This window comes from Protopterus annectens, chromosome 10.part0 (genome assembly GCF_019279795.1).
Source record: "Protopterus annectens isolate FY-2018-M chromosome 10.part0, PAN1.0, whole genome shotgun sequence".
Classification (NCBI taxonomy): domain Eukaryota; kingdom Metazoa; phylum Chordata; order Ceratodontiformes; family Protopteridae; genus Protopterus; species Protopterus annectens.
The window spans coordinates 1390192309-1390220093 of NC_056744.1; the positions used below are offsets into that span (position 1 = coordinate 1390192309).

At 42.2% G+C, this 27785-nt stretch overlaps 1 protein-coding gene across 1 annotated transcript in view; it reads right to left on the minus strand.

The window, feature by feature from the left end:
- Positions 1-27785, minus strand: part of COL24A1 (collagen type XXIV alpha 1 chain) — a 3617818-nt gene that overhangs the window by 2135841 nt on the left and 1454192 nt on the right. The window contains exon 9 of the mRNA XM_044086026.1: positions 23719-23772. Coding sequence (XP_043941961.1) covers positions 23719-23772 — 54 coding nt within the window. The remainder of the gene's footprint in view (positions 1-23718; positions 23773-27785) is intronic.

The following is a 27785-nucleotide window of genomic DNA, read 5'->3' on the forward strand; positions in this document are numbered from 1 at the left end:
GCTCCGACTCGGCCATCTTCAAAAGCTCGAGAGCTGCTTACTAACTCGAGGCCCCCTCCTATATCCCATGATGCCTGGCACTAGATACCCAGATCTCGTTTGGTAACCTAACTACAGACATAATAATAATAATCATGATAATACAGTAACTGTGGCAGGATACAGGAAACTACTGGAGAGACTGACAGTCAGAAGTAACAGCCAGAGAAGACTCAGCCAGTGTTAAAGAAGCCTAAGGAACTCTTCTCGTTCTACTAGGATAGGGGGATGGAGGGTGGGACGCAAGAAAGAAGGCGAGAAGAAGACAACTAACATGGAACATTATGGTAGGTACATAACTTCTTAATGTTAAGTTGTCTATCTCGCCTTCATTCTTGCTGGTTGGGACAGCGTCCCTAACACCTCAATTCTGGGTGGCTCATCGGAACAGACTCTTCAGAACAGTGGAACCAAAATCAGCTCTGCTTCTGGAAGCCACATCCAGCTTATAATGTGAAATGAAGGTATGTGGATTAGCCCAGGTAGCTGCCGCACAAATAGTTTCCACTGGCAATCTAGCCTGAAAAGCCACAGAAGTAGCTAAAGCTCTGGTGGAGTGACCTTTGGGTTTAACAGGAAGGTCTTTATTTCTCAACTGATATATAAAGGCAATAGTAGAAGATAACCACCTAGATAAGGTGACTTTTGACACTGGTATGCCTTGTTTTCCTTCAGCATAAGACAGGAACAACTGGTCTGATTTTCTGAATTGCTTGGTCCTATGCAAGTAAAAGCGTAATTGTCTATGGACGTCCAACTGATGTAATTTGTATTCTGCTTTGTTGGAATAATTCGGAAAGAACACGGGCAGTTCAATGGACTGATTCAAATTACAATCAGAAGTAACCTTTGGGAGAAAGGAAGGATTAGTCTGAAGAGAAACTCTATCATTGTGAAAAACTAGGTAAGGAGGACGAACACAAAGAGCTTGAAGTTCAGAAACTCTTCTGGCCGACGTAACCGCAACCAAAAGAAGGGTTTTCCAAGAAAAAAACTTCAAGGAACAAGAAGCTGCCGGTTCAAAGGGGGCCAGAATCAGGGAAGCTAAAATCAAATTCAGATCCCACGGAGGCGGGGGATCTCTTACTGGGGGCCTGAGTAGAGTGGTCCCCTTCAGAAAGGCTTTACAAAGCTTATGGGACATGATGCTTGAATCAGATAGGCCTGTATGAAAGCTTGAAATAGCAGCTAGCTGAACTCTAATCATGGCAGAAGGGGATCCAATTCGAAAAAGTTCTGCTAGAAAATCTAAAATATGGTGCACAGGGGCTGAAAAGGGATCTATATTAATGTTCTCTGCTCATAAGGAAAAATGTTTCCACTTACTAGCATAAGTCTTTCTAGTGGTTGACTTATGCGAGGATAAGATGATTTCACGCACCGAATGGGAGATGTTGGGAAGCCTGGCTAAAGGCGGAAGTAGAGAAACTAAGCAGTGAGCTGGAGGGATTGAAGAGATTGGTGCAGCCCGCCCGATTGATGGATCAGGAGATCCGGAATTGGGTCCAGGGTCCAGGGCTGCTCTATAAGGTGATGACGCAGGAAGGGGAACCAAATTTGTCGAGGACAGTAAGGGGCAATGAGGATCATCTTGCATCCCAGTGTGGTAGCTTTCTGAATTAGTTTGGGAATGGAGGGAATGCATAAAGAAGTCCCTGGGGCCAATTGAACTAGAGCGTCTCTGGGGAGGTGTCCGGGAAGAGGTAGGAGAGAGAAAAAATTGTCGCACTTGCTGTTGAAGGGGGTGGCAAAAAGGTCGCAGCAAGGCTGACCCTATTTGCGGAAGATTCTGTCCGCCACAGTCTGATTGAGAGACCACTCGTGAGGCATGAGAATTGCTCTGTTCAGCCCGTCTGCTATAACGTTAGACTTCCCAGGGATGTGCGCTGCTATCAGAAACCGTTGGGAAGAGATCGCCCACTGCCAAAGTCTGAGTGCTTCTAGACATAAGGGGTATGACTTGGTTCCGCCCTGCTTGTTGATGTACCATACCACTGACATATTGTCTGTTTGAATTGCAATGATCCCGGTGGGAAGAGAGTTCTGAAGAGCTTGCAACGCTAAAAGCATGGCTCTCATCTCCAAGACATTGATATGCAGATGGTACTCGTGAAGCTGCCAGGTGCCTTGGACTGTTCTGCCCTGATAATGCCCCCCCCACCCGATCAAGGAGGCGTCCGTGGTCACTGTAGCTACTGGGGGAGGAAGAACGAATGGTCTGCCCTGGTGTAATGATGGGGAAACCATCCACCAAACAAGTTGGTTTTTGCATGACTGTGTGATCATTATCCTGTGAGACATCGGGAGTTGCTGGAAAGACCATTGTGTGAACAGCATCCACTGAAGAATCCTCATATGAAAGCGTGCAAGGGGGACTAGTATTATAGCCGCTGCCATGAGACCCAATGTTTTTAGGACAAATCTGGCCTGAATCTTTTTGAATCCTAATAAGACCTGCACATGTCGTCAAATGGCTAACACTCTGTCTACTGGTAGAGTCGCTGACATGCCCTTTGTGTTTAAGTTTGCGCCTATAAAGGTGATAGATTGACAAGGCAACAATGCAGACTTTTCGAAATTTATTGTGATGCCTAGAGTGGAGCAAGTTTGGATGGTGTAGTCTCTGGCTAGCAGCAAGTGATGCCTGGTGGTTTCAGTAAGGAGCCAGTCGTCTAGATATGGAAACACCTGGAATCCTTGCCGTCTCAAGTGAGCGGTGACTACTGCCAAACATCTGGTGAACACCCTGGGGGCTGTGGAGAGACCAAAGGGCAGCGCTCTGAACTGATAATGACTGGCTCCCAGCCGGAAGCGGAGGAATCTTCTGGAGCATCTGTGCATTTTGATATGGTAGTACACATCCTGAAGTTCTATGGAGCACATCCAAGTGTCCTGACCCAGAAAGGGTAAAATGGACTGCAGTGTGACCATCCGGAACTTCGTTCTTTGAACAGACCTGTTTAGTCTGCTGAGATCCAGAATGGGTCTCCAATCCCCTGTCTTTTTTGGTACCAAAAAGAACCTTGAGTAAATTCCAGATCCTTGTTGGTCTGCTGGGACTGACTGGATGGCTCTTTTTCTTAGCAGTTTTGAAATTTCTTGAACTGCTTGATCCCTTAGATTGGGTGGAACATCTGGAAGGGATTTGTTGGGAAAGTAGGGAGTGCGAAAGAAGGGGATTTTGTAGCCTTCAGATATGATAGAAAGTACCCATTTGTCTTTTGTTATACTTTGCCAGGCTTCTGGGTACAGCGATAATCTTCCCCCGACTACCTCCGAAGGTGGACAGCTGGGCAGCACTTCAGGGATGCTGGAAGGGCTTGTCAGAGAAGGATTCTCTTTGACCCTGATTTTGCGGACCCCCCCCCCTGCCCCTAGGGCGGCGTCTATTGTTGTTCCCTCCTCTGCCCCGGAGGGGAACTCTCCACGTGTGTCAGGCACGGCTCCCTTGGATTTCCGGAACCACATCTTCCCACTCTTCTGACCCTTGGGATACGGTCTTGAAGGAGTGGAAAAACGGACTCCAACGGCAGAGAGAGTCTTGCCTTCCTGCTCACACCTGGTAAAGGTATCCTTCACCTGTGGTCCAAACAGAGCAGAACCATCAAAGGGGGTGTTGGTGAAAGACGCCTTAAAGGGTTCCGCCAAGTTGCATAACCACATCCAAGCGTGTCTCCTCAAAGCAACACCTGTGCCTGCAGCCCTACTCGCTCCATCGGCTGCATAAGGGATGAGCCGCATGGAGGAGTTTACTACAGAATTTAGAGTCGCCAGCTGGGAGGTAATCTTAGCCTGAGCGCCCGCAGCTGATGGATCTTGAAGGGTATCTCCTAACTCTTAAACGAGATCCCTTTGAAGGCAGGTAAAATGACACAAATAGTTCAGAGACCTCATGGAAAAGGTCTCTGAGGAAAACATCTGCTTCCTATATCTGTCCATCGTCCTAGATTCCTTATTAGGGGGATGGACAGACAAAGAAGTTTCATCCAACTCCTTTTTAGTGGCCGCTGCTACCACCATGGCATCAACGGGAACACACTTGGTCAGAAATTGCTTGTCCTGAGGGGCAGTGATGAATTTTGTGGGCCTACGGGGAGCTGGTTCCATTGTGTCTGGAGCTGACCATGCCTTTTGAGCCACCACCGACATCAGTGGATCGAAAGGCGGAGACACCCAGGCGGTGGAGGGTCGGGAACCAAACGCATCCAGGAATACCGACTCATCCTTGGAAGGGTTAAGGGTAGTCCAGTTCCCCCTCTGCCTAAGGACTTCAAGGATGTCTGAGAAAGAGACGTCCTCAGAGGGGGATCTCGGGGACCCTTCCGACTCCTCCAAATCGGTATCTGAAGTGACAGACTCAGGGGAGTCAACATGCTTCCTCTTACATTTTCTCTTTCGAGGGGGCTCCTCTGAATGAACAGGGGAGGCCTCGGAAGAGGAAGATACACCCAATAGGGTGCCCTGGAGCGCTTGTTCCCCACGCTTGGGGTCTGGAGGAGGGGCAGAGGCAGGAGCAGGCACCATGGGGGGAGGAGCCGATGAGGCTGACCGTGAGGCTGACTCAGATGCCAGCACACTCCTCATGACTTCGAAGGCGCCAATTCCCGATGTCATAAAAGGCTCCGAAGAGACGGGAATTCCTCCCGGCACCAAGAGGGACGACTCCGAAGCCGATGTAGGAGCCAAACTCACCTGCGCCGAAGCTCCGAGAGGGAGAATGGGGTCGGACAAGGGTCCGATGCTGCTCGCCCCCTCGGAGCCGACGAGGGAGTCCCAGCGCCCAGATCCCTCCAAGGACAGCACCATGGAAGAGATTGGAGCTGATGACGGCACTGAAAGGGGTGGTATCAGTGCCAATGGACCCACGGTTCCAGCCACAGCATGCTCCGGCTCCGAACTCAAGGGATGAGTCGAAGGAGGAACTATTGGAGAAACAGGTAGAGCCGAACGCTGGTGAGGGGGGCTGGATAGCATTTTTGCCAGGGCCTGCGACTTTAAAAGCCTGCTCACCACTCTCTCCAAATCATGGTCAGATAGCCTAGTCGACCGAGAAGAGTGGGATCGATGACTCCGCTCAGATTGCAATAAGGGTGACCCTGAAGCCGAGTGTATCGACACCAATGATGGTGACCTGGAGCGTTTCCAACTCCCTGACTGTTCCGACGGAAGAGTCGGAGCCGACTGAGAGATAGGTATTTTGGCTCCAGTCGGAGCTGAAGTTGACGTAGAGATAGGTACTTCGGTTCCAGCCAGAACCAAAGTTGAAGCAGAAGCCATACCCGGTGACAGCTCCGAGCTGGGAGCCGACGGCTTTGATGGCCTAGAAGGTTTCACTGACTGAGTCTTGGCCAGTGATCCTTCAGGTTTAAGCAAACCCACACAAAATACGAATGGAGAACACCAACTGCTGCAAGTTTGAAATTTTTTTAATTCTGGTACCTCGGCCTTCTCCTGGAATAGGTATTCCAGGAGAAGGCGAAGGCCGAGGTACCAGAATTAAAAAAAAAAAAAAAAAAAAATTTCAAACTTGCAGCAGTTGGTGTTCTCCATTCGTATTTTGTATGCTTGATTGGTGAAGGAGTGGAGGAATAGTGTTTTTTTTGGTTTAAGCAAACCCCTCAGGATAAGCTTATTCCTACGCTCCTGTAGGACTCTTGGACTAAAGGCGTGACACACAGAGCAAGAGTCCTGCAGGTGTAGGGAGCCCAAGCAGTAGACACAACAAGTGTGACCATCTGTCAGAGACATTTTCTGACAGCATGAGTCACACTTCTTGAATCCCAACACTTTTGTGTCTTTAGACATTCCTGTAAAGGAAAATCAAATACAAATAACAAGTAGAGTGGAGAGTAGGTAACTGAAAAAAAATACACACAATTCACACAAGTTACCACACCCTAACAGCACACACACACACTATAATAATATAAGACCTACAAGCTACCACAATTTACTAAAAAGAAAACTTTTGTCTACCTTAAAAATAAAACAATGATAAGCCTCTAACTAAAACGGCTTACTTTGAAAGGTAAACGGGGGTGGGGGAGGGAAAGGAAAAACTCTCTAAGGAGAAAACAAGTTTTGAAGGGGGGGTAAACACTAACAAACTGCTATAGAAACTACTCTGAGCTATAACAATAAAAGTATACCTAACAAAGTACAAAAAAGGCTTAAATATAAGAACAAAGTGAAAATTACGACCTGAGTCAGTAAACGCAACCTCGTAGCAGAAGCGGCAAACGAGATCTGGGTATCTAGCGCCAGGCATCATGGGATAAAAGAGGGGGCCTCGAGCCAGTAAGCAGATCTCGAGCTTTTGAAGATGGCCGAGTTAGAGCCGAGGATTGGCTCCGAACCCAACCAGCAAGAATGAAGGTGAGATAGACAACTTAACATTCTCTGTTAGGAGGATGGATAGATGAGGACGTCTCAAACATTTCCTTTTTGGTGGCTGCAGCCACCACCATGGCATCAACAGGCACTCCTTTAGTCAAAAAGGCTTTGTCCACTGGGGCAGAGATGAACTTATTTGGCTTCCGAGGGACAGGTTCCATGGCCTCCAGAGACTCCCACACCTTATGAGAGATCAGCTCCATGAGCTCATTGTAAGGCGGAGACACCCAAGAAGTGGAAGGTTGAGACCCGAAAGCCTTCAACAGCACTGACTCATCTTTAGTAGGGGTTTTGGACTGCCAACCGCCCCTCTGATTAAGGATCTCTAATATCTCCACAAAGGAGATATCCTCAGAGGGGGATCGAGGGGACCCTTCTGACTCATTCAAGTCAGTGTCAGATGTCAAAGACTCCTGAGGGGAGTCCAAGTGCCTCCTCTTGCACAGACTCTTCCTGGGTACCTCCTCAGTGGGGGGATCTGGGGTGGTCTCAGAAGAGCAGGGGGCACCCTGTGAGGCTAATGGAGGCTCAGGGTCTCTACGCTTGGGTGGACCGGTAGAAGCAGGAGCATACACAGCCGCTTGAGGGGAGGAGGAAGCCAAACCTGATGACGATGATGTCTTTGGAGACAGGACCCTCCTCATGGCATCGAACGCACCATGGCTCAGACGAGAAGGGGTACATGGATCTGAATGGACCGTCCGATCCTCCCGCACCGAGGCCATGGGCTCCGAGCCTGAGGTAGGAGCTGAGCTCATCTGAGCTGAAGCCCCAAGAGGAAGAGTCGGCACCAACAAATTGGTACAACTATCCTCCCCGGACCTGACAGGAGAGTGTTGGCTCCTAGAGTCCCCGGTCGGCACCGTGGGCGTCCGAATAGATGGAACCGATAACACCGGTGCAGGTCTCGGCTCCACAGGCTCAACAACTATCAGGTCAGGCTCCTTTGGCTCCAAAAGTCCAGTACAGCTCGGACGAGGAGTAGTCAAGTCCGGGCTAATGGTCTTTGGCTTCGACGAAGGCGTCGGAGCTGACAACAATTTAGCAAGGCCTGGTGCCCGTAGAAGCTTCTGCACTAGCCGGTCCATATCCATATCTGAGAGGCTGACAGAAGACTTCGAGGAGTGCACCGAAGGTGCTGATTGGAGCAGAGGAGATGAGGGAATCTCAGAGACCGGCTCCAAAGCTGTGAGCTGGCACCGAACAGAAGGGACACTCGGTTCCGAGGACAGTGGAACCGATGACCCTATACCCTCCACTTTTTTAGTCTTTTTGGATGCTTTTGAGTCACCTGAGGATTTGGAAGATTTTGAGGATCTACTAGCACCATCCTGGTCACCCAGCACTTCAGAGAAAGGGAGCTGAAGTAAACCCCTGTCTACTAATTTTCTCCTTCTCCCCAAAAGTACCCAGGAGGAGAAGGAGTGACATATACTGCAAGAGTCTTGGAGGTGTTTAGCCCTCAGACAGTAAACACATTGAACATGCCCATCAGTGACCAACATTTTTTGTCCACAATCCGGACATTTTTTGAAGCTAGATTTTGGATGAGGCTTCTCTTTATCATCAGACAGTTCTTAATATCAGATTAAACAATTTTAAATAATTTAACAACATACTTAGAAATTATCCAAAGTACTAGCTAAGAATGAGGATAAATACAAAGCCAACTATTAGGCCCAACACTATAGAAAATACTATTCTATCAAGAAGTCAAGAAAAAAAGTTTTTAAAACTTGCAAATAGATGAATCTATTGATTAATAATGGTCCGAGCTATCTGGAACACCGAGATCTGTGCCGCGGCAAATTAGGTCTGGGGAAATTCCAGCAGTGCATCATGGGATACGGGGCTTGGTCTCGAGCTACTGTCAAACCTTGAGCTTTGCTATAGGCTGTGTCGGAGCCAAGGATCGGCTCCAAACCCATCAGTGAGAATAAACAGCGAGATTTAACAACTTCACATTGCACTGCATTAATTTCTGAGCATGCATCCACCAAAAAAAAAAAAAAGAAGGAAAAAGTCCGTAAACATTTAACTTTTAAGAATACTTCTTGCAAGAGCAGCTAAAATAAAGTACAATGTACCGCAGACTCCATGGATCCCTTTTACCTCAGAACATAGCAATTAATAGTAATTTACCCAGCACAGTGATGCAATAAACAGGCCAAAGCAAAATCAGCACCCCCCCCATATTCACACATTACAAGCAAAGCAGGACATTGTAATCTTATTAAAGGCAGCATAAAAAATAAAATGCACACATTTACAACTATAAATGAAAACAATCTTGAAACAGCTTCAGCAAGTTGGCAACATGTACCTACTAGAATAATAAATGCACTACGTTAACTACTAACATTCCCCCTCAAAAGCTAGACCTGTACCACATGCACATTGACTTGCAAAAACAGGAAAAATTACCTAAACAGTATATCCTAACTTCCTGAAAACAGCATTAATTGCACACATTTCCACACAAAAAAGGGTAAACTATGCTCGAACATTTTCTATCTGCAAACAGAAAGAACCCTGAAAAAGCTATGACAATAGAAATACATCACACTACATTTATATTTAAGACTGCCTCCCCTCCCACCAGAAAAACTTCTATACACACGGTTCAGCCTTTAAAAAGTAATGCTTCCCAATCATAACCCCAACAACAATCACAATTACATATACATACACACACAGGTATTATATCTTTAAAATCTACTACTCGAAAATCTCAAAATAACCACTGCACAGATTTAAATACTGCGTACTGCACCCCCATCTACCTCCAAACATTAAAAACTTAAATAGAGCACAATATTCCCATTTAAAACTGCTACTTGAAAGTCTCAAAATAACCACTGTACAAATTTAAATACTTTGTACTGCACCCCCATTCACCTCTAAACATTAAAAACTTAAAGCACAATATTCCCATTTTAAATAACTAAAGCCACAAAATACTATGTACTTACCACTATCACAGTCTTTGCTGGACTAGCTGGATTCCTTCCTGCTGGAATGGCTAGCTGGATGACTGTCTCTCTGTCTGCTGAGTGGCTGGGCTGGCTAGCAGGCTCCCTTGCTGGCTGGCTAGCAGGGTCCCTTGCTGGCTTCTTGGCTGGCTGGCTAGCAGGCTCCCTTGCTGGCTTCTTGGCTGGCTGGCTGGCTAGCAGGCTCCCTTGCTGGCTTCTCGGCTGGCTAGCAGGCTCCCTTGCTGGCTTCTTGGCTGGCTGGCTAGCTAGCAGGCTCCCTTGCTGACTTCTTGGCTGGCTGGTTTACTTGCTGGCTTCTTGGCTGGCTGGCTTCCTTGCTGGCTAGCTAGCAGTCTCCGTTGCTGGCTTCTTGGCTGGCTGGCTTCCTTGCTGGCTTATCTCAATCCTTTCCGATTCTGAAGTTATTAGCAGCTGTAGAGCATTCATACAAAACTGCTCTACAGCTGCGACTTTTGTAGGGCTCTTCTGATGCGAATCCACGCTCCCTTCCATCCTTGCAGCCAATTGCTGCTTGAATTACACCACCCGGACCTAACAAGGAATACCTCTAACTGCAGGTCCGGGTTGGTGACGTAGCCGCATTGCCATGGAATAACCGGAAGTATTTTCGCCTTTTCCACAGCAATTCAGCTACACTGAAAAATTGGACTTTTAAAGTCCCACTGCCTGACAATGCGGGCAATGGGATGAAAAGGCTCAACCCGTGAGTGTCCCGCTGACAACGGGATGGGTGGTAACCATACCTTAGAATTTACTGGAGAGCTATGTGTCTTCCCTGGAAACCTCATAGTTGTTATGTGCTTGGGCCTGCTTTTGTTTGCCATGTGTTGCATACTATCTGTATTTGCTCTGGAGCCAAATGAAACCATGCTCTTGTCACTTGCAAGCATATTTGTGTTTTTCTGTCACCTCATGGATTTGACTAATCTCTATGGCTTTGCTCAACATTAAATCACTGTCACAAAGTGAAATCTTTCTCACAACAGTACTGTTACTACTACACGCAAGCCTGTCCTTTATTAGCATATCTTTTAAGTCACCAAATCAACACGTTTCTGCTTTGTTTCTCAGGTCAGCTACAAATGTTTCCCCTGGTTTCTGATCTCGTGTATAAAACAAATGCCTCTCTAATGCAATATTTGTCGGGGGGGAGTTACACATTTCTCTGAACTTGTGCTTCAAACACTTGGGGTCTTCTCTTGATTCAGCCTGTACAACAATATGACAGTTTTCACCTTCTCCTTTGTATACTGCAGGTGCAAACACAAATGAATGCTTTCTTTCTATGGCCTCTGACCCAGCTAGGTTTAGCAAAATGAATGCCCTGGTGCATGCATCTCTATCTGCATAAGCTGTTTATATACAAATATCGTATTCTTGCTCAGATATTCTCCAGTTCTCTGCAATATTCGGATCATATACAAGTGGTATGGGCTTTCAAAATCCATCTGCCGTATAAACACATACCAGTGAAAGGTTTTGCAAATAAGCACAAACATACACATATGCCAAAAACTTATGCCAGTATTTGTAACTTTGTCCAGTGCCGTTGTGCTTCTGAATTTATACCTCTTGAGCTTTTTGAATTTATACCTTTTCAGCTTTTTGAAATTATGATAATGAACAAATTTGTAGTACCATTGAATAGTTGGACTTTGCAAAATAAACTTCTCTGGCACTTTAACACTCTTGTAATATTGTAATATTGTTTTGCATTTGCAATGCTAACGTCATTTATCATCATTTTAAGAAACATATCATACAACTTTACAATGCAAATGAAATAAACTGTCGGGCACTGTAATACTCTTGTAATATCCTTTTGCAATAAATCACCTCTTATCAGTGTAAGATAACCACATTATGCGAATAAACTAGACCTCTCTTGCCCAAAACTCAATAACATTTCGAAGTAATTATAACTGTATACAACACACTGAAATGTCCCCCAAATGGCAGGACCTTGCTAGGCAACTCTTTACAGTGCAAGAAAGACTCTGTAATGGTGGCACTTTGTGAATAGACACACCCAACACAAGAAACATTTTGAAATGGCTATACTTTGACTGTATTTTCAGAAAATAGTTGTACTTTGCATACAGTAAACTCTTCAAAATACATGCACAGTAATGAGCACACACCATAAGCACTTTTACACACTTTGAGATACTTCGTATAACTTTAGTTGTGCCCTTGATACAATACGAAGTCACAACTATGCCAAAACATAGCACTTTGCCAAAACACATGCAGTTGCCTTGCTTTTGCTTAATGTGTCCTTTTTTGACTTTATTACATTTGTTTTGCTCCTTTAAGCCCTTTTCATGCCCAATGTACTTTCCCTGTGCTCATTTTACTCTAAACATGCCCAGTTTTGCTTTAAACACACTCATTTTCCTTTAAACATGCTTGTTTTATCTTTAAACACATTAATTTTGCTTTAAACATGCTTGTTTTGCTTTACTGTTAATAATTTCATCATATACCTTTATTTTAAACATTTCTTTTAGCCAACAAACTTTTCATGCCTTCCACTTACTCAGTAATGTGTCTTGTGCCCTTGTAATGCCCCATTTTGTCTCTTCTATCAAATAAACAGTTTGGGCTACTTTTCGTTACCTCTGATTCTTTTCTGGCACTTTTTGTCCTCGTTTCTCTCAGTTTTACCTTCACTGTCATCTCTGCACCTCATGGCTCTGGATCATATTCTCTTCGATTCCGGTTCTGACACCATGTCGCTCTCCTATTTTGGACACAATAGAAGACTCTTCTATTGTGTTCAAAGTAGGAGAGTGACACATAGGTTGCCATTTTTGCTGTGTACCTCCTCAACGATGTATGCTAGATGTTATACTGTCCTTTCTGTGCTGAACTGGTATTACAAGCAGATTTGCAGCACTCTATTGTCTTACTTTCATGCCTTGTCTCTGAAGTCCATCACATCATAGGTTCATAGGTTCATAGGTTTATACTAGGCTATCTGCCCTAAGGCATTTATAAGCCTAGCCCAAATTATTGTGGCTTACGCCACCCCTTATATGAAAAAATACTGTGCCCATTAGTTTGTTGTGCCTCTGTCCAGCAGTGACACAGAGATGATTCCCGGGGTAAACCTACGATCTCCCATCCACAGGTCTAGATTTCTCTTGAACAGAGTCAGCGAGGTGCTCTGCCTCACATGGACCGGGATTTTATTCCACAGCATAGGGAGTCTCTGAGTGATAAATCTATCCCTCCAGCACATCCTATTTATATCCGTGCTAAGGTTTAAGTCGCTTGCTCTAGTGGTTTTGGTGGATTTGGATTTTTGAGGTGGAGCATGTCCATTAATTCCGGGTTGGACATGGCCTTGTATGTCAGGCACATGTCACCTCTGAGCAGGCGGTATGCGACTGAATAGAGCTGGAGTTTCTTCAATCTGGCAGCATATGACAGATTTTGGAGTCCCTTTATCCTTTTGGTGAGGAACTTTTGGGGTCTCTCCAATTGCTGCAGATGTCGGGTGAGATACATCCCGAATGGGGCATTGTACTCGATCATTGGTCTGATAAGTGAAGAGTACAGGGGAACAATGACCTCACTAGATCTGGATGTGAATCCCTTCATGATCAGGTGGGCAATGTAGAAGGTCTTTCTAACCACTTTAGCAATGTGAGTGTTAAAAGAAAGGCCACTGTCAACCTGGGTCCCCAGGTCCCTGATAACCTCTTCTGTGCTTAGTGGATTGCCACCTATATGGTAGCTTGGGGTTACCTTGTTTTTCCCGAAGGGTATGACTATACATTTTTGGCGTTTAACTTCAGGCCATGGCTCTGGCACCAGCTATCTGTTTCCGTGTGTCCCTTCTGAAGGATATCCGTGTCCGATGCACTTTCCACTATGGCCCAGTTTGCAGTCGTCTGCAAACTTTGTCAGCCAAAGTCCTCCCATGTTGGCCTGTACTTCTGAGAAGTAGATGCCAAACAATAGGGGCCAAGGACCGAGCCCTGTGGGACACCACTTGTGACCGGCTTGGAGTCTGACACAGCGCCAGCAACTCTAACCCTGTGGGTTCTGTCCTTAAGCCAGTTTGCAACCCATCTTGTGACATATGGGTTTACATTTAAGCTGGTAAGTTTTTCTACAATACCCGAGTGGGGTATTGTGTCGAAAGCCTTTGCAAGGTCAAGGTAGGCTGTATGGACTGCCTTTCCTCATCAATGGCCTTGGTGACTGTTTGAAGAAGTCAACCAAGTTCAAAAGGCATGATCTTCCCTTGACAAAGCCAAACTGGGTCGGGTCCAATGTCTGCAAGTCCCCTATATCTTTGTTTATGAGCTCCATTATGATCCTCTCCATAGCTTTGCAGACTAGACTTGTTAAGCTTATGGGGGTAATTACCAGGGTCCGTAGAGGCACCGCCTTTGTGGAGTGGGACCACAGTTGCCGTCACGCCACTCCTTGGGCACGTATCCTGTGGTAAGGCTGAGATTAAACAGCTGCCTTATGTGCGGGTTTAATTCCTCATTTAGCTCGTGTAGCACACAGCCGGGGACACCATCCGGTCCCATTGATGCTGTGTTTTTAGCTTTAGAGAGAGCAGCTTTCACCTGCGCATTTGAGATGTCCGGGAGGCTACACTCGGCTGGGATAGTTATCTCTCCTTTAGGGGAGAGGGGGTGAAGTTTGCACTGAACCTGTCTGCCAGTATGTTGGCAATGTCTGTGGGTTCAGTGATTTTTGTATCATTTTGGACTAATTCTGAGCATATCTGGGAGTTTCCACCCAGGTTCCTAACATAGCTGAAAAAGGCCTTATGATTGTCCTTTGAATCCATGGCAATTTTTCTCTCAAAATTGGCCTTAGTTGATTTTATGAGTGCTCGTATTTTTTACTAATAATGATCAGGGGTGACTTCCCTTTTATGGATTTTGTTCTATCATGTAATAGCTTTCTCCTCTTATTGTAAAGTTTGTTAATGGCTGGGGTCCACCAGACTGGACGTTTGCCCTTTGTGGAAAGAGTCTTGGTTTTATTTGGGATTGCCTGATCCATGCAGTCCTGGAGGTGTTCATAGAAGGCATTTGTAAGGGCTTCCAGCTTGGGTTGTGGTTTTCTCTGGCTCAGGGGCCTTGAAGGATACCACACCAGTCTTGAGTAGTGTGAAGTTTGCTTTAGAGAAGTTCTTCACTATGGTCTTTTTTGCTTGGGGTGGGGCGGGATGTGGATTTCCAGTGAGATTAGTTTATGATCAGATCTCACCAATGAGGGATATACTTCCGGTGTGGAGCATTTTGTCCCCATGTTTGTGACAATGAGATCTAGTATATTTTCTCCTCTCGTGGGAACAGTGACTAGCTGTTCCATGGCATTTGAATTTATGAACTCCAGGAACCGTTGGGCTAGAAAGTTAGGGCTTGAGTAATGTTCCCAGTCTATATTCGGGTAGTTGAAGTCACCCAATATGATGGTGTTTGGAGATACATTTATACCCTCCAGTGTCTTCAGGAAGGCTGTGTGGGGTTCCTGAGTTTGAGAGGGTGGCCTGTAGCATGCTACAATTTGTAGAGCAGGTTTGCCTATGGTTAGTTGCACCTGGATGGTTTCCGAAGCTTCGTGCGTTGCCACCAACCTGGAGGTGTGAGTATCCTTTATGAATATGGATACACCCCCTCCTTTTTTCATCCACATGTGCTACTGTAGCATTTCTCCTGTCAAACAATAATCTAGCACTCTCTCTCTTCTGTTACTGCTGTGCCTCTCTTTTTCTTTTTTGGCAATTTGCTTGGTATGCAAGTGCTACTCAATGCCTAATGCATGTCTAATTAGCTGTGGTGCTCTTTATACAGTGACCTCCTCAAGAATTACTGCACACATGCAAGCAGAGCTTGTTTATAAATAGCTCTAATGGAGCCATAATGACAAAGACAGTTGTATAATAGTGGGAGCATGAAATGGACAACGTGGTAATCATAGAGCTAATCAAGACACTTTTGGACAAGTGTTAAATGAAAAAGCATTCTGTCAAATCTCAGCTTTTGGCAAACTATGCACTTCTCAGGGACAAGGTAATTTTGGAGTTGCTATAACAATGCAGTGCAGGTGTAGGAGATCTCCTACTACTGCATGAAGTTATAATGGCTTTGCCCCTCCCACCTCCAACAACAGAAAAAGTTTTTAATGATGTGCCATTTTTATAGAACTGTATGACAAAACAGCACTCGGGTAACTAATCTGACCAACAGTACTGCACTGAAGTACATATGTATAATGAAGACTCTTGTTTATAATGAATCCACATTTCAATATGTGTTAGCATTAGATTACTAGACTGTTGTTAGCTGGGTGAAGTTTAACCATTTTAAGATGTTCTATTACATGTGTCTTTTAGCAGAACTCAAGTAAATTGTTACTCTGACACTACTTGTTTCCATTATTGCTTCTACTTATACATGGCTTTATGGAAAAAAAACACTAACCCACATGTCAAGAGTTCAGTATTATAGACAAGGCAAGTCACTTAATCTTTGTGCTACTTTGACTATACTACTGATCAGTGATTTAAGGAAAACAGAAAGAAACTGCCAGATTAACTTGGATGTGTGTTGTGAGTATTTGTAACAACATAAATGGCTTGTGCAGAAAAAAATATATATATATTTTAAGGTTAGAAATTAATTATCAGTGCAATAAGATTTACGTAGCCTACAAGTCTACATAATTGTTTTACAATATTTTGTCCACTATATGTATTAGAATGTACATACTGTCAATTCCTTTATTTAAAATTTGTAGAGAATACAGTTGTACAATTACTTATTTCTGAATTGGCCATACATGTTGGCAGTATAAAATATAATGCCATTCTTTTTTTTTAATTCTCTTATTTTCAATTAGAATCTACCAGATAAACCAAATTCTGCATTCCATACATTCATGGATTTTATTTTATGTATTCATTCAGTTAGTTGTTTTTTTTTTTTTTAGTTGTTGTTTTGCTGGTTCCAACTGTATGTATTAAGTCTTCTGCATATGCAAATGAGCAAGTAAGCGTGAGGTTCAATGTATTCAAACAGATACCATAATTTGTCTTTATTTCAGGTCTTCTACACATAGCAAAAAGATTGCTGTGGTGTAAGAAGTGCATATTATTCCATATACAGAAGGAGGCTCGCATACGTCAGAAAAGCATTTTATAGAAACATCAGCTATGAACACAGAACGGACATATAAACCCCATAAGTGTCCTGAACCCTACATAATGAGTGCTGTGCCCCTCCCAAATCTGCTTTCCGACTGTTGGCAGCTAGATACAGCTAGAGGTTAAGACAAAAATAAACCTGTAATCATGGAAACATTGAGAATTTATCCAGTTTGCAAAAATCTGTTAAATTGAGTTCTGCTTTAAGAGACAATTTCATGCAGGCAGCAATGAAAAGATACCTTCCAAAACACAGAAGATGCCCTGTGCACCTACTTTGTGCTGTTTTAGTGGAAGAGTTCACATATCTCTTTCAAACTAAGTAACTCAAATTTCAGATGAGTGTGGGTGAATCTGTGAAGTAGTTACTAAGAATTAAACGGGGTAGTTGCAGTTGTGCATACATTCTCTTGGAAGATTCCTGAGATTCTCATGAAACACTGTGTTTGGGGGATGTGGGTTGGGATAATGGTTAAGGTGTTTGTCTCACATCACAAAGTTGTTGTTGTATCTTTCGGCTTTTCCCGGTTAGGGGTCGCCACAGCGGAACTCCGGTCCACTAATGATTGGCAGTAGCTTTTACGTACCGACTTGCCAGGCCTGATGCACAACCTTCAACGAAGGTACGGCCCTTCACGCATGTCTCCACACAGAAGACACTTTAGCTGAGAAGCGAACAGGGCAACGTCTTACTGTGAGGCGGCAACGCTACCGCAGCACCACAGGGTTTAATTCTCACCCTTTAAAAAATTAGTTAGGCTTAAAATGCAACACTAAAGATACAGTAAAGGATGAATGGTTCACTTTAAAATAAATGTTTTAAGTCCACAAGAAAAGAGAACCAAAGCAAGGCAGGGGTTTAAAATCAAATATTCCAAAGATTTAATATTGTAAGCGCTTTTACAGTTATTACAAACTGCTTTCTCAGATGATGTACAGCCATTAAAATCTAGATGCCGTTATATACAAATTCACGTGTCTCTCGGCCAGTCATTTCACTTTATCACCATGTAACTAAGTAACAAGGCAAATCCATAGAACCTGGAATTGTTACAGAGTTGCTTCGGCATACAGAATGGTAATAATGCTAAATTTTCTTAAAGATAAGCAGCATTTCTAATAAACATGGCAATAAATGCAAACAAAATACCCACACAAAAACATTAATACCCTAACTATTAAAATACATAATAGCTGAATATAATAATTCAGATTGTTCAAATACAGTAAACTATATAAATAAAAATCATACAAAAAAAGAAGTACACATATAAAAACATGAATAACAATACTGTGAAAATCTATTTACAAACAACTCTGGCTTTAAGTATTGATTTAATGAGACCTTTATCATTCAAAGCTCTACCAGTATCAGCCCTCATCCTAATGATCCATCTAATCTCAGAGGTTTCAGTCAAATTTTTAATGTCTCCCCCTAAAATAGTCTCCCTCACTACTTCAGTTACTAAGAATTTAAAACTATACATTGAACAATTCTGTCGCACATGTTTCACTAGAGCATTCATGATTTTACTCTTATATTATATAAATGTTCCCTTATCCTGTCTTTAAGCTGCCTATCGGTTTTATCTACGTAAAATGATAAACATGATATGCAGTATGCTAAATATATAATATGGCAGGCATCACAACTGACACAAGCCTTAAATACCAAATGTTTACCTGTGTCCGGGTGCATGACGCACTCTGTGGTATCTATATACTGGCAGAAATTACATTCAGAGCATGGAAAAGTTCCATATGTATATTTTTTGGTTAAATTATCTGTTCCAAATTTGGGATAACATAACATCCTTTTAGGACACTTTTTATTCTTGAAAACAAACCTAGGATTTTTGCCTACTAATTGCTTAATGTCAGGGTCAGTGGGCACAACTGGCCAATGTTTTCTAAACACTTCTGTTATTTGTTTCACATTACTGGAATAAAAGATGGGTACTTGAATTGCACTTCTATCTCTGGTCTTTTTAAATGTATTGCTCAATCCTGAAAAATAGGTTTTCGCCTGATTATTTCTTAGCTGTGGTACCAGAGATAATATAAATTCAACTCTATTATCCTTGTATCCCCTGTCATGAAATTTATGTCTCAAACTACCCAATTCTTTCCTAAAATCTTCATCTCTTAACACTCAAACTCAAAGCCCGCATTCCTTGTCTTTTCACAATATTCTTAAAAACATAGGTAGAGTGCATACTGCGTCTCTGCAAAAATGTGTTTCTGTAGATTGCTTTTCTATATATTTTCTTATTCAAACTACTATCTATCATTTTATAAATCTTTACCTTTAAAAACTCAATCTCAGTAGGTGAGCTCTTCATAGTAAATTTCAGGAAAGGGATACTTGTATTCAGATATTCATAAAATAATGTCAGTTCTTCCAAAGTACCTGTCCATATCAGGAAGAGGTCATAAACAAATCGTCAATAGAATGTTGCATGGTATCCCATCCTAGAATTAACAATATATTTTTCCTCCCATGAGGCCATAACCATACTGACATAGCTATTGGCACTCGAAGTGCCCATAGCTACGGCACGTTTTGTATGCAAATCTCCTGATCAAATATAAAAACATTACTGTTCAAAGCAATCTGCATTAATAGACAAATCAGGTCAACAAACTTAGAATCATAATCACTAGATCCTAATACTATTTAAGTAAATCACTGCCGATCCTATTAAGAATCACAATAAACAAAGATCGTACATATAATGTAACTAACAAATAATTATTAGTTACCCACATCATAATGTAAGCATTTAAATCATTCAAAAAGTGTTTAGAAGCATTTAATACAATATCATATGTGTACAATATAGGTCTCAGATACTTTGCTATAAATATTGAAATAGGCTCTGTGCACCAATTCCTGCTAGCAACTATTGGCCTGAATGATGGAAAAAATGCATCCTTGTGAATCTTAGGGAGCCCTTTTATTGTAAGTATTAGTGGCTCATCTACTTTAAAATAGTTGTATAAATTAAAATTAATGATTCAACTCAATGCACAATCCAGTTATAAACACAGGGAAGCCAAACAAGCTGAGGAGAACACTGAAGCTGGATAATTTCAAACAGAATATCAAAAATAAGCACTTTCATCCAGTTTCAATTAAGTGGACTTCTTCAGATAAACAGTGATACCAAAACCCAGTTTTAAAGGGCCAATAGTCCAATCAGTTGATAAACTATTCATGACATAATCACACTAACCCCTCTTACCCCTTCCCATTATAAAATGTAAATATTAAAAGGCTATAATTCTTTATTCCAAACATTAAATGTTTACGCAAACCCAAAACTAGTATAAAAACAACAAATATTCCATCAAAGTAAAAATATATATATATATATACATCTATGTGTAAAATATGTAAAAGCTTATAAACAATATGCAGACACTATATACAAAGTTATAAAAAATCATCTTGTTAATGCTTTAATTTTTAAAATACAACTGACTGAACAATATTCATTCAAACCTGGCTAAACATATGCATTTAGCAATATCTGCCAAATCAATTATTTCCTTGTTTCCTACACGATCAATAACCATGTATTTAAAACTGTGCCCTTCATTATTTATAGCATGTTTAGCAAGTGCATTACTCATTTTTCCTTTCTTAATACTGTACCCATGTTCATAAATACATTCTTTAATTTTTCAGTCAGTCTTGCCCACATAAAAATATGGGCATTTCTGGCAAAAGGCCCCAAACACTACTCTGCTAGAATCACAGTTAAAAGAACCACTCATCCTATATGATTGTCCTCTCACATGGAATGTGTCCCCAGTAAAAATGAGTTTGCAGTATGAACAAAAAACACATTTTCTCATTAATGTTGGCACCTTCTTTGAGTTCAAATTTTCTAAAATATTCTTAAAGTGAAGACCACTACGTAATACCATTACTGGTTTACCACCAATTTGGTCTCTCACCATTGTATCTTCATAAAAAAGGGCCCAATTATTGTGTAGTATCTTTCTTAGCAAGTAGGAGTCCACACTAAACACAGTAATAAATTCAGCATTCATGTTACAACTAGTCTTATCCTTTTGTGTTGTCTCAAGCTCCTGGTTGTTAATGTATTCTCCCTCACCTAGAACTGGTCTAAAATGGCCTTGCGACCTTTTATTCTGTACTTCACTAACCAAATTTTGAAGCAAGACATGTGGGTATCCCCTTCTAGTAAACATCTCCACTAGGTTGTCACATTCATACAAAAAATGTTGCTTCAAAGTAGCCATCACTGCAGCCCTTACTAGTTGACCTTTTACCACTGATCTTTTCGGGTGGCAAGGGTGTGCACCAGAAAAGTGTAGAAAACTATTGGACTATGTTTTTTTCCTATGGATTCTTGAAATATATTTCACATATTTCCTATCCTTGATTAACTACACAATGAAATATGCTATTCCTTCCATACTAGCTTCATATGTAAATGACAAAAATTAGTAGTAGTATTAATATACTGCATAAGCCCATCAATTTCTTCATTCTTATCCTTCCATATTACAAAAATGTCATCTAGGTAATGTGTATAGAGACACATTCTGTCCTGAACTGAACTATCAATAAACAATCCAACAATGTGTTGTGTATTTTAACAGTCATTTTCTCTACATCTGTATGCCTAGGTTTCACATATGAATTTTAATCATTTAACATCAATTTCATTTGCTCAACATAAAACTCCATATTCACGATTACTTTTGGACCCCCTTTATTGGCCAGTCTAATGACTATTTTATCTTGTAGTTGGTGTAAAGCTCGTTTCTCCCCATAACTGAGATTCCTAAAAGTTTTACCATTTTTTTAGAGCTTAAAACTTAAGTAAATCATTCTCACATAATCTTTCATATGCTTCTAGAAGCAGATGATTAATCGGAACATATATGTTTGGCTTCTTACAAACACTGTTACTCTTTACATCTACATTCTTAATATTCATTTTAAGATAGTGCTCTTAAACAATTTTAAGTCAATTATAGTGTCAGTTATCTCAGCTGTCTGTGTTGGTATGTAAGATCGACCCTTCTCAAGTAATGATATTTCATTGTCAGATAACACTCTCATTTAAATATTCCAAACTAGAGATTGCCTTTCTGTGACCACATTTTCTTCAAATACGGTTCTTCCTTGAATCTTGTGGCATCTAACCCTTCATCTGTCCTCTGCTTCTCGAGCAACTGTTGACATTTGAGACTTCTTTGGATATTGGAACTGGATAAATATAAAAATCCTCCTCAAAATTCATGCCCTTTGGAACTGAGAATTTCTTAGCTGATGAAAATTAATGAACCACCTGCTCCGATGGGGATACAGAGCAAGAGACCTGTGCTATGGCCCCAACCAGTGGGAACACAGATGCTTTCCTCTTTGCTACAGTTGTTGTTGCTGTGTCTTTTGGCTTTTCCCGGTTACGGGTCACCACAGCGGAACTCCGGTCCGCTAATGATTGGTAGTTGATTTTTACGTGCCGAGTTACCAGCCCTGATGCACAACCTTCAACAAAAGTACGCCCATTCACGCATGTCTCCACGCAGAAGACGCTCTAGCTGAGAATCGAACCGGACAGCGTCTTACTGTGAGGCGACAACTGAAATGGTTACTGTGGTATCTTTATTCACTCCTTCGTCACAACTGATGTTGGGATGGACGGCATTTGATTGTGGCGACATTCTTTCATGGATGTCATTGGGGTTAATTCCATTTCGCAAAGCATCATCATTATTACTATTATTTGGGACCTCAGTGGATTCTTAATCGTGCCCCATAGTTCTAGGCCACGTAAACACATGTCCATTCCTGAATTCTTTATTGTCTGTTTCAATTTTCTTCTATTTATGCTGTAACAATTTTCTGTCATAGATGATAACTGAATCCAGTAATCCACTTAATTTTTCGTCAACAAGTGTCTGTGGAAACTTTTCTTACAGTCTATTCTGTTTGAGTGTAATATTTTCAATAATACTAGCTTCTTCTGGTTTGAAAAAATCAATCATCAGTTTTAAATAATTAAAGCTTAAGTCAAGATTAAGTTTTTGCCATTTGGCCAGCAACTGTGGGTGTTGTTCCCCATATGTGGCCATTTTAACTACTCTTAAGCTGTGAGGCACTATCCATGATACCTGCCAGGTTATATATATAGCATACGGCATTCTAGGTTTTACATTTTACATAGGAAAGACTGACAGGCACCTTAAAGACAGGATAAGGGAACATTTATATAAGAGTTGGCACAATCACGAATGCTCTAGTGAAACATTTGCTTTAGAATGGTTCAACTCATAGTTTTAAATTCTTAGTAACTGAAGTAGTGAGGGAGACAATAAAAACTGAAATGAAACCTCTGAGATTATATGGATCATTAGGATATATGCCGATACTGGTAGGGCTTTGAATGATAAAGTTCCCATTAAACCAATACTTAAAGCCAGAGGTGTTTATAGACAGATTTTCACAGTACTGTTATTCATGTTTTATATGCATTCTCCTTTATTTATATGATTTTTATTTATAAGGTTTTATTATATCTGAACAATTTGAATTATATTTATTATGTTTTTGTATGGGTATTTTGTTTGCATTTACTGCCATGTTTACTACAAATGCTGTTTTTTTAGAAAGTTTAGCATTGTTACCATTCTATATGCCAACACAACTATGTAACAATTCCAGGTTCTATTTGCCTTGTTACTTAGTTACATGGCGATACAGTGAAATGACTGGTTGAGAGATGTCTGAATTTGTATATGACGGCGTCTTGATTTTAATGGCTGTATATCATCTGAGGAAGCAGTTTGTAATAACTGTGAAAGCGCTTACAATATTAAAGCTTGGGAATATTTGATTTTCAACCCCTGCCTTGTTTTGGTTCTCTCTTAGGCTTAAAATGCCTCCAAAGGGGCAGCTAGCCTAGTAGTTACCCTGTGAGTTCCTCATTTATGAAAGTACACGAAAAGATTAACATTTACAGAATAAAGACCCAATTTCCATTTTTCTACTGGAAAGCTAGAAAATCAAAGACAGTGAAGTAAAAACACAATATGCTATAAAAATGTGAATCTACAATGTAGTTACTGCACCTGCCTGCCAGGGTAACCACCAACTCCTCTGTTACCAGGAGGTCCAGGAATTCCCTGTAAAACAAGAATAATATGCATTTTGTTGTAAATTTAAAACATGTAAATTTATAGCATAATATCATCAAATAGTAACAAAACAACAGGAAGCATGGTGCGACATTTCTTTTAACTGTCAAAAAAAAAGCAATGGGCATACAAGTGATGTCTGCAGCAGCATTTTTTCTTACTGTTAACTGTGAAAAGTCAATACCATTCATTCCAGCAACACACATTAAGTCCTGGTGAAAATGGAATCAAAACCTGTAATATCACAAGTCATACAAAGTGAGATTCACAATTTAATGACACATAGCTCAGCCCAATACAATGCCTGATTCTGATTCATAGTTTCATAGTTTCATAGTATAGTACTAGGCTATCTGCCCTGGGGCATTTGTAAGCCTAGCCATAGTGATGTGGCTTTTGCCACCCAATGAAATGGTACAAAAAATGTACAGAATAAATTTAGAATACTGTGCCTCTGTCTAGTAGTGACACAATGAAGGTCCCCTTATATAATAGAATTAGTTTACTGTGCCCCTATCTAGCAGTGACACAGATGTGACCCCTGGGGTAAACTTACGATCTCCCATCCACTCATCAAGATTTCTCTTGAAGAGAGTCAGTGAGGGGCTCTGCCTAATATGAACTGGGATCTTGTTCCAAAGCATGGGAAGCCTCTGGGTTATGTCCTATTCATACTTGTGCCGAGGTTTAAGTCTTTAGCTCTCGTGGTCCTGATGGATTTGGATTTTTTGAGGTGGAGCATGTCCATCAGATCCTGATTGGACATGGCCTTGTACGTCAAGCAGAGATCACCTCTGAGCAGGCAGTATGCTACTGAATAGAGCTGAAGTTTCTTTAGTCTGGCAGAATAAGACATATATTGGAGACCCTTGATCCTCTTGGTGAGGTACTTTTGTGGTCTCTCCAGCTGTTGCAAATGCCGGGTGAGGTACATACCAAATGGGGCATTGTACTCAATCATGGGTCTGATGAGAGAGGAATATAGGGGTACAATGACATCCTTGGATCTGGATGTGAATCCCTTCATGATGAGATGTGCAAGGTAGAATGTTTTTCTAACCACTTTGGCAACGTGGGTGTCAAATGAGAGGTCGCTGACGACCTGGGTCCCTAGGTCTCTGATTACTTTTTCCGTACTCAGTGGGTTGCTGTCTATGTGATAATTTGTGGGTACTTTGTTTTTCCCAAAGGGGATGACTATACATTTTTTGGCATTTAGTTTAAGGCCGTGACTCCGGCACCAGTTGTCCGTTTCTGTGAGGCCTTTTTGTAGGATGTGTGTGTCTGCTGGTGTATCGACTATGGCGCCTAGTTTGCAGTCATCTGTGAACTTTGTCAGCCACAGCCCTCCCATGTTTGCTTTAACATCTGAGAAATAAATGCCAAACAAGAGGGGTCCCAGGACAGATCCCTGTGGGACACCACTTGTGACTGGCTTTGAGTCTGACATTGCTCCAGCGATTTTAACTTTATGGGTTCTGTCCTTTAGCCAGTTTGCAACCCATCTAGTGACATAAGGGTTTACTTTTAAGCTGTTGAGCTTATCTATGATGCCTGAGTGGGGTATTGTGTGAAGGCCTTAGCCAAGTCCAGGTGCGCTGTATGGACTGCTTTGCCCTCATCAATGGCTCTAGTGACTGTTTCAAAAAGTCAACCAGGTTTAAAAGGCAGGATCTGCCCTTTACAAAGCCGAACTGGGTGGGGTCAAGTGTCTGTAGGTCCCCTATGTCTCTGTTTATGAGTTCCATAATAATTCTTTCCATAGGTTTGCAGACCAGGCTGGTTAAGCTTATGGGCGGTAGTTTCCAGGGTCTGTAGAGGCACCCCTCTTGTGGAGTGGGACCACTGTTGCTGTCGCCAGTGTTCAGGTACATATCCCAGTAAGGCTAAGGTTAAATAGCATTTTTATGTGTGGGTTTAGCTCCTCTTGGAGTTCATGTAACACGCAACCCGGGATACCGTCAGGTCCCATTGATGCTGTGTTTTTGCTTTGTTTAGGGCGGTTCTCACTTGGACATCTGAGATGACAGGGAGATTACATTCAGCTGGGATAAGTATTTCTTCTTTTGGGGGTGAAGGAAGGGAGAAATTTGCACTGAACCTGTCAGCCAGAATGTTGGCAATATCTGTGAGTTCAGTGTATTTTTTGTTGTTTTGAACCAACTCTGAGCATATCTGAGGGTTTCCAGGTTTCTAACATAGCTGAAGAAGGCTTTGTGGTTATCTTTAGTGTCCTTAGCGATTTTTCTCTCAAAGTTGGCCTTGGATGTTTTTATGAGAGAACGTAGTTTTCTGCTAATGTTGATCAGAGATGTCTTCCCTTCATGGGATTTTGCTCTGGCGTGCAGTAGCTTCCTTCTTTTGTTATACAATTTGTTTATGGCTGAGGTCCACCAGACAGGATGCTTACCTTTGGTGGAGAGGGACTTGGATTTGTTTAGGATTGCATGATCCATGCATTCTTGGAGATGTCCATAGAAAGCATTTGTGAAGGATTCGGCATTGTGGGATGTGGTATCCACTGGCACAGTGGGCTTAAAGGATACCATCTCAGTCTTAAGAAGAGTGAAGTCTGCTTTTGAGAAGTTTTTCACTGTGGTCTTTTGTGCTGGGGGTGGAGGTGGGATATGTATATCCAGGGTGATTAGTTTGTGGTCAGATCTCACTAGTGAGGGGTATACTTCGGTGTGGAGCATTTTGTCCCCATGTTTGTGATGATCAGGTCTAGTATATTATCTCCCCTAGTGGGAGAGGTGACTAATTGTTCCAGTGCATTTGAATTTATGAATTCCAGGAACCTTTGGGCTAGGGTATTAGGGCTAGAATAATGTACCCAATCTATGTTTGGGTAGTTGAAGTCTCCCAGTATGATGGTATTTTGTGATACATTCATATCCTCCAATGCCTTCAGGAAGGCTGAGTGGGGTTCTTGAGATTGGGAGGGTGGTCTGTAACATGCTACCAGTTGTATAGCAGTTTTGCCTATGGTTAGTTGCACCTGTATGGTCTCTGATGCTTCATGTGTTGCTACTAACCTGGAGGTGTGGGTGTCCTTGATGAATATGGACACTCCCCTCCTTTGTGGCTCAGCCGGGTTTTGGGGCGAAAAGCATGATACGAGGTATAGCCTGGTAGCGCTGGGGTGCTCTCAGGAGCCTTGAACCAGGTTTCAGTTACTGCACAGACGTCGATGTTCTCCATGCTGAGGAGTGCATCAAGTGCCTGCATCTTGAGATTTAGACTTCTGGCGTTGAGCAGCATTACCCTTAGTTTTTTTCCATTTTTGTTTTCTAAGGAGGTGGGTTTGTCTTTTGAGCCTTGCCTAAAAAAGGCACTATGGGGGTGGCAAGAGCCTTAGTCAATATCAGGAAGCCCAGTGGTGACAGGTGTAAGCCATCCGTTGCGAAGCAGCGTGGCTTGTCCAACATGTCATCCCAGGCAGACAGACATTGGATCCCCTTAGAGTGACACCAGTACTTGAGCCAATTGTTAAAGCTGATCATCTTGTCTTTGTATTGTGGTATCATTCTTGGTGAGGGCAAGATGCTGCTCAGGGTCAGGGTCATACCTGCCTGGGCTACATAATCGCAGTGCTCCTCTATGTCTCTTTTCATGTAGTCCAGGGAGGTACGTCTCAGGTCATTCACACCAGCATGGACAATAACAGAGTCATATTTGTACTTGCTTTGGAGTGACTTGAATGCATGTGTTATGTGGCGGATCCTAGCTCCTGATAGACAGCTCACAGTCACCTTCTCCTTGTTCAGCCTGGTCAGCGGGACATCAGTGTGTCTGACTATAGAGTCACCTATTACTAGTGTATCAGGCAAGGTGTTTGGCCTTAAGGGCTGTGATTGGTTGACACACTGATTGATTGAAGTATGTCTTGCATGTGTTTTGTTTTGAGGTGGTGGATTTTTGGATGTCTGCTTTGGGAGCCTCTGTTGTTTTGGTAAGTTTTTTATTAGGGCCTCCGAGTATGTCTTTGTGTTTTTATGTGT